The sequence below is a fragment of the Netta rufina genome (genome assembly GCF_964035555.1).
Source record: "Netta rufina genome assembly, chromosome: 3".
NCBI classification, from domain to species: domain Eukaryota; kingdom Metazoa; phylum Chordata; class Aves; order Anseriformes; family Anatidae; genus Netta; species Netta rufina.
Genome location: NC_140125.1, coordinates 78,570,152 through 78,582,864, shown reverse-complemented (window position 1 = coordinate 78,582,864; position 12,713 = coordinate 78,570,152). Strand labels below are relative to the sequence as shown.

At 35.5% G+C, this 12,713-nt stretch overlaps 1 protein-coding gene across 1 annotated transcript in view; it reads left to right on the top strand.

The window, feature by feature from the left end:
* Nucleotides 1-2,629: 2,629 nt before the first annotated feature.
* The window catches only part of TBC1D32 (TBC1 domain family member 32), a gene marked incomplete at its 5' end in the record, with an annotated part of 84,471 nt that continues 74,387 nt past the window's right edge, over nt 2,630-12,713 (top strand). The window contains 10 exons of the mRNA XM_084284720.1: nt 2,630-2,784; nt 5,489-5,650; nt 7,417-7,594; nt 8,234-8,305; nt 9,509-9,634; nt 10,585-10,663; nt 10,801-10,901; nt 10,988-11,049; nt 11,486-11,630; nt 12,388-12,447. Of these exons, the coding sequence (XP_084140846.1) occupies nt 2,630-2,784; nt 5,489-5,650; nt 7,417-7,594; nt 8,234-8,305; nt 9,509-9,634; nt 10,585-10,663; nt 10,801-10,901; nt 10,988-11,049; nt 11,486-11,630; nt 12,388-12,447 (1,140 nt within the window). The remainder of the gene's footprint in view (nt 2,785-5,488; nt 5,651-7,416; nt 7,595-8,233; nt 8,306-9,508; nt 9,635-10,584; nt 10,664-10,800; nt 10,902-10,987; nt 11,050-11,485; nt 11,631-12,387; nt 12,448-12,713) is intronic.

The window sequence follows — 12,713 nt, the reverse complement described above, 5'->3', positions numbered from 1 at the left end:
CTGCTGTTTGTTTTGTGAATAGCACTGTCCACAGCTAACAGGTGAAGAGACTCCATTGCAGCTGACCACAGCCTTTTTTCGGAGGAGCCAACAATAAAGCAGGTGTATGTTTTAATTCCTGAACCATCACTCTTCAATAGAAATACTGCATCTTTCATGTTTGAACCCAATTTGGCGGTAGCTCTACTGTAAGACAGCAGACCCAACACTTCTCGGGAGGGACTACAGATGCCCTTACAGAAACATCTCACCATGGAAGATTAGAAACATTGACATGATCGAAATCATTAGCAAAGAGTAAAGGATAAAAATGCAGTGTGTCACTTTACTTGCAGGCACTGTCAAACACAATTTACTGTGAATGCCCACTATAGCTCATTCTGGGCTTGTTATAGCTAAACTAAGGGGAAATGATTTCAGGTCAAAATGATTTTGCTCTTTTTGGTTTTGCACTTATTCGCAGAAAAAAAAAAAATATATATATATATATATTTTTGACCACTTTGTAGCATTCCCACCATTCCATGCTACCAGTTATAGGGCACCAGAAAATAGAAATGTCGGTGCAAATTGGGATAACGTTAGCAAACGTGATTTCGACAGAAACCCTGCAGGGAACAAAAGGGGCAGAGCTGCCGGGGAGGTCTGGCGGCTGGGTCCGGCGCGGGGCCCACGGCCGCGGCTTCCCGGGGCGGGCAGGGAGGAGCCGGCCGCGGCCCGTCCCTCGTCGCCCCGGCGGCCTCTCGCGATGTCGCTGCGGGCCCAGCGAGAGCCGGCAGTGGGTGCCGCCGGTTGCTAAGGGCCGCCGCCGCCGCAAGGTGATCGATCCCCGGCGGGCCGGGGGCGCCGGGCGGGCCGGGGGGCGCGGGGGCCCGGGCACGGCTCTTCCCCGTAGGGGTGGCGGGTGAGGGAGGGCTCTCGGGCGGTGTGGTGAGCAATTCAGCTTGGTGCCGAAGGCTGCGAGCTGCTGGAATGACAGGCGGTGGGAACTGGGAGAGGTGGGAATGCCGGCCCGATTGCTGCTGTCTGGAATCGGTGGGTGGCTGCTAAAATGTGACCAACACCTTGCCCAGGCAAAGGCTGGTGTGAAATGCCTCCTGTGGTGGGTAAATAGGGCCGCTACAGGGCGCTTCTTCGGTCATCCTGTAGGATTTTGGGGCAGGCTTTCAGCTTTGGGGCGATTGCACTGAAATGAACTTTGAGCTTGAAGAGGCTGCACAAGCCAGGCTTGGCATAAGGATTCCCAGAGAGAAAAAGATCATTTAACAATTTCAGGGAAACTCAGTGAGTCACATGCCTGCTGAAATAAACCCAAATGCAAGCCATTACAAGTGAGTTTTAAGATAAGCAAGCTAGTGATTAAGTCAAGTGAGACTTTTCAGAGGGAGCTAGAGATGAAGCTGGTATCTCCATAATCTGTCTTTAAAAATGCCTTTTTTTTTTTTTTTTTTTTTTAATGGGGGATGGTACAGGGACTGAAGGGGGCAGCCCTTGAGAAGTGAACTGGTAAGACACTGTCTTCTGTACTTGATAGATATTTCCAGTTTCTCACTGCTGCTGCTCCTAGTTTTTCCTAGTAGCTGTAGTTTTGAAATGGGAGGACTCTGTCGGGTCATTTTGTTGATACAATAGGAAAAAAAAATAAAAATCTAACATTTCCACCTGGCCCGTGTTGCTTGCAAAAGCTGCCAACACCTTTCACCATGGGCACTGCAATAGCTCTGAATAGAGGGATCCAAAAAATCAGGACGGGGCACCAAAATTATCTGAGAAGAAAGTACAAGATTGTTAGAGGTTTCTCGTTTTGTGCCTATTCGATGGACTGTTCTTCAAGCAACTGCACACAGAACTGTAGGATTTCTTAATACAATATTCTCAGTAAGAATATTGCCCCAAGATTACAGGAGGTCCATTAAAACTGATTTAATTGTATCAATTCCAGTTTGTCTGAAATAGACTCTATTAAATATTTCACATCATGTGTTTTGTTACCATGGTCGTGTGTTTTGATACCATAACCTCATGCTGTGTGTAACAGGAAAAAAGTGAGCATTTGAAGATTTCATGCTTTTCATGCTTTTGGACCTGTTAGAGTCAGTCCAGAGAAGGGCGACAAAGATGATCAGAGGGCTGGAACAACTCTCCCATGTAGAAAATCTGGGAGAGCTGGGGCTGTTCAGCCTGGAGAAGAGAAGGATCCGGGGAGACCTCATCATGGGCTTTTAATACTTAAAGGGGTCTTACAAAAAGGTTGGAGAAGGACTTTTTACTTAGGTAAAAAGTGATAGGACAAGGGGGAATGGTCTTAAAGTAAAAGAGGATAGATATAGATTAGACATTAGGATGAAATTCTGCACTGTAAGGGTATTGGGGCAATGGCACAGGTTGCCCAGAGAGGTTGTGGATGCTCAATCCCTGGTGGTGAGCAAGATGAGGTTAGATGAGGCCCTGAGCAACCTGATCTAGTGGGTGGCATCCCAGACTATGGCAGGAGGGTTATAACTAGATGATCTTTAAGGTCCCTTTCCAACACATGCTGTTCTATGATTCTATGATTTTCCTCATCTTAAGGTGAAGAAAGAAAAAAGAATCTGTGAAAGCATGTTATTTTTGTATTTGCTTCATACAGATGTCTCAATTTACAAGTGAAGATGAAGCTCTGTTGCAGTCTATGCTTCGACAGTTGCTGCAAAGTGTGAAGGAAAAAATTACTGGAGCCCCATCAGTGGAAAGTGCAGAAGAGATTCTCTTGCATTTGGAGGAAACTGATGAAAACTTTCACAAGTAAAACTATTTTGCTATTTTTAATATTTTGAAGGAGATGAAATTTGATGAGCTTTGTTATTCATGGGAAGTGTTTGCAACTGGTATTGATGTGTGAGTGTGTATGTATTTTTTATATACGGATTCTTGACACTAATGAAATCGCAAAAGATTTCAAAAGAGAATACAATGAATTTTGCCTTTTTCCTGATTTTTTTCCCCCTACTCTTGGCAACACACTATTTTTACTGTAATTGTTTTGTAAGTTTCTCTCTTATAAGCAGCTCAACAATTCCTACTAAACATTGTCAACAGTAATGCACATGCACATGTAATCAGATCTTCAGAAAACATGTAGATGTAAAACTTAGTGACGTGGTTTAATGGTAGACTTGGCAGTGCTAGGTTAAAGGTTGGACAAGGTAATCTTAGAGGTCTTTTCCAACCTAAATGCTTCAATGATAATGTACTAAATGCAAACAGAATTTAGAAGAAATCCTGACTGAAGACTGTCAGGGAGTGTTTCTGACAGCTGCAAGACCGTATAATTTTGTTTGTCAGGTACCTTTTTAAAAATTTAAGTTATTCTGGCTTCCATTTTTGATTGTTCTGTCTATCATATATTGCTGAACCTTTGTATATCTTATCAGTAAGTTGTTCTTTAATTTGTTTTGAATAAAGCAGAAATGCATCACATTTTTTTATTAAATCAGATTTGACTGTGTGGCCTCTCTTACATGCTGCCCTAAATTTCTGGAGCCCATACTCCTCTTTTCCTTTCCATGGTACTCGTACATGTTTGTTTTTTACTATATGGAGGATTTTCAGGATGCATCTGTGACAAGTCAAGAGAATACCAAGCTTAAATGACCTTGAAGACATTTTCATGATCAGAGTTCTGTGACTTGATTTCTCGTGAGAAAGCTGGTTACCTGCCAAGTTTTGAGACCTATCTACTCTATCTTTTGTTCCCACTGTGATGTAGAAAAGAGAGACACAGGGACCTCAGAAAATAACAAAAAGAAAATTTGAATCTAATTTGAAATTTATATGCAGTAGTAAAACTCAGATTTTTTTTTTTACACTATATAATTAGTACTTTTTTTTCTTTAATCTAAGCCTTAGAGCGTTCTTAACACTTTTATTTTCCTGGAGCGTCTTTTGTAAGCCTAAACAGTCTGATCTGCTTTTGCATGTTAAGAAGTAGTTTTGAAATGTCTGAAACGCTCACAAAATGTTTTTAAACTGGAAGAGCGATGCAGAAGATAGCTGTAGGACATCAAGCAGACATAGACTTTGTGGCATGAATAATGATGTAATTGTGTATTTCAGAGTGAAGCAGTCACTGCAAAGATGTATACCACGGAAATGATGGAAATGTTACTGTCATTAAAAAAAAGAAAAAGGAAGAAAGTTTTATGAAAGCTTTCATTCAGTGGAGATTCATGCAATTTCATTATTGCAGGAGTAAAAAGCTAGCCTTGAAGCTAGCCTTGACAAATGAAAATGCAAATAAATATGTTTGTATCTTTCTTGAAATGCATTTCCATTACTTTCGTTGAGAACAAAAGTGATGTGGGAAAGGAAATAATCGGGGGAAAAATACAGGGCAGTTACACCTGATGGAACTTGAGGTAGACAACTCAGTGAGAAAGTACGTATCACGATAGCACGATAGAAGACAAGATTTCCTGTGATTTTGTTTTTTCTGTATCTTGAGTGTAAATTTTTGTTTTAATACCGAAAAGCAAAAGCTGATAATTTATAGTAGTAGCTTTTGTTTACTTCTACATTTTATAGCTTTAGACTCTATATTTTCATGGTCAACTGACTTTTAAAAAAATTTTCTTACTACTAATTTATTGTAATTAATGAAAGTAGTTGCAGATCTGCATTTGATAAAATGAAAATACAGTGATGCACCTAGTGGTGAATATAGTTATTTTTTTCATGTGATTCTGTTTGCCTTGTCTTTTATGCAAATTAGAAGGTTAACAAAAAAACCCACAAAACTTCATATATTCTGAAAATGATTTTTTATCAATTTCTTTAGTGAAGATGTGTTCTGAAGTATGTCCAGTGAGTTTTTTTTTATTATTATTATTTAATGTTTTGTTTGTGTAAGTATCTAATAATAAGAATGTGAAGTGCCAGTTTCTTTCCATTTTACACGTCCATATCATAGACAGATAGTCTATGAGCTTGGGTGAGACTTTCGGCGTTATCATCATGAGACAGTTTTAAAGTCTTATACATGCCTTTATGTTGGATGAATTTATAAGCTGAGTTTTCTGTGTTTCTTTTCCTTTTTTATGCTCACTTTAAAATGAATAATACCAGATGAGGATAACATAAAACAGCAGTATATTCAGGATGCTGAAAGTAATGTTTCTTTTAGAATTTTAAATTTGAGATTTCTTGTTATTTTGTTTTTGTCTGTAAAACATTAATCTGTTCGAGTAGACTTTTACATAAGTCTTAGAAGAAGCACAACGGGAAATTAGAAGCTATTTGATATTGTTCCTTCCTAGAACATGCTGAGAAGGACTGTATTGAAGAAAATCAAACTTTATTGTGTGTTTTCACAGCTGAAGTTTATTTCTCTGAAAGTCATAAACCCTTACTTTAAAGTCAGGAAAGGAGATGGCTAATATTAATGCAACATTGAAAATGTTTGAGGGTGAGCTCAAAGTAATTACATTTTAATTTTACACATTTGTTTCAGCTATGAATTTGTGAAATACCTTAGACAATATATAAACAATACTCTGGGCTCTGTGATTGAAGAAGAAACAGAAAAATGTACTGCTGCTCAAAATCAGGGTGAAGTATCTGGCTATGACACTTTCGTTCAACATGTTACAAAGAAGACTCGTGAATCCAAAGAGTAAGTACATGCATGTAATTCACATTTTTGTTACTTCTTGGTCTTTGTCTTACTTTTTTCTTTCCAGAATGTGTTTTGAAAAACATAACTTCTGAAACATAATGGTAACAAATGTGATTCTTTGCATTCAAAAATCAGTGCTAAACAATTCAGATATTCCCACTCTTTACATTTCAGTTTGTCATGTTTCAGCTCACTCTGGAATGAAGAGTGTGAACCATTGCATAAAATAAGTATCAAATCTATGAAGCTTCTGAGATATCTGAGATTACAGTTAGGTAGGAATAAGGTTTGAAAGATGAGAGTCACTATTTCATGTTTGTTCATTATTTGCATATGAAATTCAGTTCTAATATGGAAGGTGGCCTAAGTGAAATATTGTATTCTTATCAAGTATTACAGTATGGTAATTTCCTTAGATATAAACGGAGATTCTGCATAGTAAGCATTAGAATACAGGTGTGTTTTGAAGATTGCTTCATTGAGATCTAGTGAGGTGTCTTTTGAGAGTAGTATGTTTAGATCACTGGCAAGTTTAGAAATTGATGTTTGAGCGTTCTTCCTTGGATTCAAAGATACCTCTGCAATGCTGTCTGTCTGTGGTACAATTGTTACATATATCAACTGTGTAGAATTATCTAAGATTTTTTGTATGTTTGACTCAGAATGTCATCCTGAGTCAGAAGTCAGCCAGGCAGAGATTAGTAGGTTAGTGTGGAAAACTACCTCAGCATTTTACATGGCATATTACATGGCATAGTACAGCATCTTACAGTCTGTGGTCCAGATTCATTGGTTTTGAACACCATATTTAGTAAAGAAACTTTAAATAGACAAACCTCTGCGAGCACCAGTTATTTTCTTGTTCATCTCTTCCCTACAAACTTTCTTCCCTTCTTGTGGGCATTGGGAAGGGAACTTCCCTTTGGAATACAAGGGCTTGTAGCTAATATTAGCTATCATTGAGAAACATGATAAGGACTTCATTGAAGTTAAACTTGTACAATGTGAAAACAGTAAAATTAAAAGCAGAGAGAAAAAACAATAATTTTTGGCTTTTTATGTTTTAACCACTAAAATGATTTTATGCAGTACTTCAGTTCTACTTTATGATGTCCTTGGTGACCTTAAAATTAGTACTAATAGCCTTAAAGTAAGAAGTAACTTGAAATAAAATACCAGTTTTAAAATAGAATGTTTTTCTAAAGCACCAAAGGTTTTCATTTTGAATTGCTTCTGCATGGATGTTATTATTCTTTTGTTTTGTAATCTGGAAAAATCATGGTTTTGTTGTTTCTAAACAGTTCTGTGTGCATGGCCTGTACTCAAGAGTCAGGATTGACATGTTCTCTTCTGCTGGGTTCTGTTCAAGGCTTATAGCAAAAGAAAAAATGGGAAAACATAAACAGTAACAATGAACTGATCTGTTCTGTCAGGGACACATTCTCCCTTTGTGTGGGTTCACATCGTTCCTTCTTAAAAAACTCTCAGTACAGGATTACCATGTGATGATTTCATTGAATGGCTTTAGAAGGGCAAAAGAGTTTTATTACAATTTTAAAATTTAGTTTCCTGGAAGATCTAGATACCTGCATGTTTTATTGCTTGTTTTGGATTTGCATTTGTTTTTTGTTCATTTCTGTTCCTTCAATGAGTTTGGGTCTAAGTAACGTTATGCCATATTCAGTTATTCATGACTTAATTAGTGATTTTTTTTAAATGTGATTTTTATGCTCTTTAATATTAAAATCCTCTTTACTTTGAAGATACAGAGAAATGATGCATGCCTTGAAGAACATCATGATGGTTGTGGTAGAGTCTTTAATTAATAAGTTTGAAGAAGATCAAATGCGTAATAAGGAGATGGATAGTAAAACAAAGAAAGAATGTCAGAGCGGCTATTATACAGACAACTGTTCTGACAGTGACTCTTCGTTCAACCAAGTAAATGTATTTTCTCTCTACATTATAAAATAAGCATGATACTGCACAACTGTTAAGTTTCTGCTAGTGGAAATTGAGAAGCAGCCCTAGAAAATGATTCATCCTTCCTATCTTTGATAAATGAATGAATTGCCTTTCTTGCAAATTGAACTACTGAGTTTATACTAGCTGTCTAACCTTTAGACAGCATATACTAGATGAGGTGAATCCTCTGCATATACTCTAAAGTGCCTATGCAAGTACTGAAAATAATGGAAAGTAAACAAGAGAATATAATGGTAAAAGCTACGTCTCATCCAACTTTTTGTGATTTTTAGGAGCCAAATACGATGTAGTTTTTCCAGAGTACTGCACTGTATTGTATTACTTAATGAGTTATTATAAGGCATTTTCTGAAGATAAAGGAAACTTCTAAGTAAAACAAAGAAAAATGCGTAAGGAATAATTTTGTTGCTGAAAATTTAACTTTGGCCAAACCTCAGACAATATTCAGAATGTTTACTTTAATTTAAATTAGTATAAAGGATGAAGTCCAAATTATTAAAAGTAAATTAGATATCAAAAAGACTGATGATTTTAATCTTCTGCTGTTCAGTTTAATAAAATACACTAATGATCATTTTATAATGTGTATTACAGAGTTATACATTCATGAGTCAAGAACAATTGCAAATGCTTGTAGAAAGACTTGACCCTATTCAGCCTAAAGAAGTAAGTTTAAAAGAAGAAATTTTAATACAAATGAATGTTTATGGCATATTGGAGAACAGACTATATGCATGTAATTGTTCTTACATATGTAAGTAGAATCTTGTGTTGGTTCATATATCTTGGCTTCAGCGTGGTAAGTGCACTGCAGTGCAATATTTCATTCTTTATAACCATTTGGCTCAAAAACTAGTTGCAGCAAGTATCTTATTTTTTTGGTTGGGAGTTTGTGTTATAGATGGGAATTTTAATTATGTGAGAAGTAAAATTATTCAACCTCGGTTTCCTGCACATGTATCCTCTGCCCTTCTTGATACCTTCCCCGTTGTCCTTTGAGTGTCCTTTTGAGTCCTCAGAAGAGAGGGGTGCCTGCTGTTTCATCAACAAGCTGCTGCCAGGTAGAATATATAATGTCCAAGTTAGGTTTGCCTTTCTGTCAGTGTCAGTACTAATTTGGGTCTCTGACCATCAGTAAGCTTTTAATATTTTTGAAGCTTGGAAAATCATTATTGTTTTGATCAATCTGTCTCGCTCTCTCTCATTAAATTTTGCATGTGATTGTCTAGCAATTGAAATAGTCATGGTAGATGGGAACTGGTATAAATGTGATCATATATGCCACATTTTCTTAGAAAACTAGGTAAAAAGTCTGATGCTATTAAATATGCTTAAAATTTCCTACAGTTGGTTTCAGCAATATGAAATAAAGGGCTAGCGATTAGTTGTCTACAAATAGAACAACAAAGAAAAAGTTATTTTAAATTACTTAATTATGAACGTGATGAAAGTTCTGCAGTAAAATACAGAGTGTTTTATTTCCAGTTTTCCTTATAGACTTTTTTATGAACTGCTAGGTGCAATTGTAGCATTCAGAGATAAGGTAATTTTCCTATAATTCTTGATAACAAAATCATTCATTACAAGCAGAAAGTAAACCAGAAATTAATATAATACATGCAGTATTGAAACCTAATATTTTAAAATGGTTTTGTTGCTTCTTAAAACGTATTTTTTTTCCTCTTCTCACTGATGTATTGTTTTGTCCAAATCACCATGATAACGTAGCAGAAGGTAAGTATTTTGGGACTCCTTATCTGATGTACAACTAAGTCATATTTCTTCCTTCCTACAACTTATATTGTAAATTACCTATCTGAGAGGTTGCTCTGAACAGATTTGTATTGTTTGTCTTTTTGACCACTTCAGGTTCGCCAAGAAGCATTGCAGACACTCTGCTTTGCCCCTCCCTCGAATGTACTCAACTCTGCGGGTTGGCCAAATCTGCGTAAGCATCTAACGATGTCTCTGTCAGATCCTGATGCAACATTCAGTGTAAGCTGATGTTCTTCTATGTTTAGTTATCAGTTATGTAGCTGTAGTAAACAGTACTCAGGAGGAGCAAGAAGTTGCGTATGTGTTATGATTATTTTAGCAGGATCCAAAGACACTTATTGTGTGCGTGTGTATCATATAGTTTTTTTGTTGTTGTTGTTGTTTTTTTCTTTTCAAAAACTTTGTTTAATTCCAGCAGGTCTTGATTTAAAAGATTACAGCAGCGATTCATAGAATTTTAGAGACTGCTGTACTCCATTATATATTTTTAATGGGGAGTGAAGGGGTTTGAATGGTTTAAAAAAAAAAACAAACACATGTTGCCAAAACTCATGTAAAACATATAATGTAAATATTTCCTATTTAAGTTAGGTGTATACTCCATGATGATAAGAAAATGATACATATTAATATTACACAGGCATTGATGAAAACAAAATGCGGTAGCTTCTTAAACTACTTTCAGATTATTTATTATGTCAATCAAGCCTTTTTTCTTTTTTTTTTTCCTCCCAATTTTAAAGTGATTTTCAGAGAAATGAATGTTGTCTCAGCTGCTGCTATGTATTATTCTTTCAGTTTAGGTCTACAGTTGTTTTTAAAATAATGCTAGTTACAAGTCATTGGCATGTTAATGACATAAAAACATTAAAGATAATGGAAAAGTATAGCAATATTACTTGATCTGCTTCTTTGTATCTCAGTGAGGCTTTACACAGGTGCTGTCAGTAGAAGTATTCAAGAAAAACGTCTTCCATACTGTGTGCTCCTGTGGTCCCAAACTATATATTTATAAAATGTGCTTCACATCTGTATAGATAACTGAGCAATATATTAAGAATAATGTCATTACATATTCGTTATTGTGCAGTACTAGTATACAGTTCCATGGTTATATAATATATTTAATACATTGCTTTTTTTTTTTTTTTTTTTTTTTTTCTCCGTAGGAGAAAATTCTTAGGTTTTATGCAAGAACATTTTCTTCATCCCCATTTAATATGGCACGAGAAGTCTATACAAGTTTAGGTATGTGCATTAAATTATATTTAAGACTCCAAGAGTCATGTACTTCCTGAAAATCGATTACCTTTTACTGTGAGACTATTATATGGTCTGTTTTGCCACTCTTGTCATTGAGATGGGTTTTATTTCTTCTGTTTTAGCACAACACTTGGAATTTTACTTTCTTTCTGAAGAATATTCACTTCGTATTTCAGCAGGTCTGGATGTATCTAATGCAAACATAAATCATTTACTTAAAAAGGTATAATTGAACTTTCCATACCTCTTAAAATTTTTGTTGTTACTGAAACATCATGTAATCTTTTCTAATTATACTAATATTAACAGGTCCGTCTTTTAAATGAGTACCAAAAGGAAGCTCCTTCTTCCTGGATTCGTTATCCTGAAAAGTATGTCACCTTCACTGTCTCTTAGTTTAGTGTTTTTTTTTTCTATGTATTTTGCTAAAATTACTAGACTATATTTTCACAGGCTCCACACATCACTGGTCAGTGCTAAGGAAAAGTGGAATAGGGAAGTTATATAGGAGTGGTCATGGATCCTATTAGGCTGCAAATTTAGCTTTCAAAGCATTTTGCAATGTCATAAGTGTAACATTTAGTGCTTATGAAATATGTAATCATGTAAGAGAATATACATGTATGTTGCTGTTCATTTTATTTATGGTAACACAAATAATTAATATCCTTACAAGACCAAATTAAAGATAATGTGTTTAATATTTAAGATATGCATGAACAACAAGGATTTACAATAAATTTTGGGTATGAATATTACTGATGGAAAGTGATTTTTGTTTTATTTTTTTCTTATTTGTATCATAAGGTATATGGAAGAAATAATGGAGAGTACCTTGTCATTGTTGTCAGTAAAACACGATCCTAATCATCCTGACTCTCAAGACTTTTTGAGTCCAGTCTACTTTTTGGCTCTGCTAGATATCAAAGCTGTGTGGTTTAAAAAGTGGACGGTAAGCAAAAAGAAAGCAAAGGGGAGAAAAAGCAAACAAACTTGTTGATGTCAGATGTATTTTGAAAAGCTTGATTTATAACTACTGTTATCAGAGACCTGTTGTGACCTTGATAACAACCTATTATAAGAACTATAATAAAGGAAGTGTATTGTTTTAGGCATTTAAGTCCTTTGCCCCTTAACACTGCTCCGTCCCTTTCTGTTTGGTTACTAATCTACATAAATCTTTGGGGAACTTGCTGCTTTTCAGGCCATTTTTTCTGTCCATTTGCTGTAATTGATTGATATCTGCCAAAAGACTCAAATATTTCTTTGGAAGACGTGCTGAGCATGAGAGTACAGTTATGTTATCTTACAGAAATTGTCTGCTGTAGTGGATGTTAGAGAATTTTGCAGACTACCATGTATAAATTTATAACTTAAAATTTACATGACAATGTAAATTGTCATGTCAATGTAAATGCTAGACATGTAATCTAGCATTTCAACATTATTACTGATTTTTCTGTTTTACTGTATGTTCTGCACATTTCAGAATTTTTCTAATGACCTTTTTTTTAAATCTTAATCTACTGCAAAAAAAGGCCCAGTTGGGTATAATACTGGTTTACATGAGCTGGAGTTTAATACGTTGAATATGTACTGTGCACAGGATTCCTAATGGAACAAAATTGGAGATAATTTTGACTTTTTGATTCAAAAGTAAAATTTATATTTTTGGAGTTGACTCTAGTTTCTATTCTTTGTGATTTTAGCACGCGTATTACAGCAGAACAGTGGTACTTAGGCTTTTGGAAAAGAAATATAAATCTTTGGTAAGTATTTCCCGAGGAAATTTTACTTGGAACTTGTTTTTGCTTTGTCCTTTTTGTCAGAGCTGTTCTATGTTCTTTATCTAGATTAGCCTTTTTTTTTTTTCTTTCCTAATTTTATCTCTGATTAAATTATGAAGAAGGGTATGTGTTCTGTTTTGGGTAAGTAGAAATTTGATTGTTTTATGGCAAGTATTTAATTAGGATTATTTTCTGTTAATTTCTTATGTTGCATCCACATGCAACATAAGAATTATTTAGAATTAAAT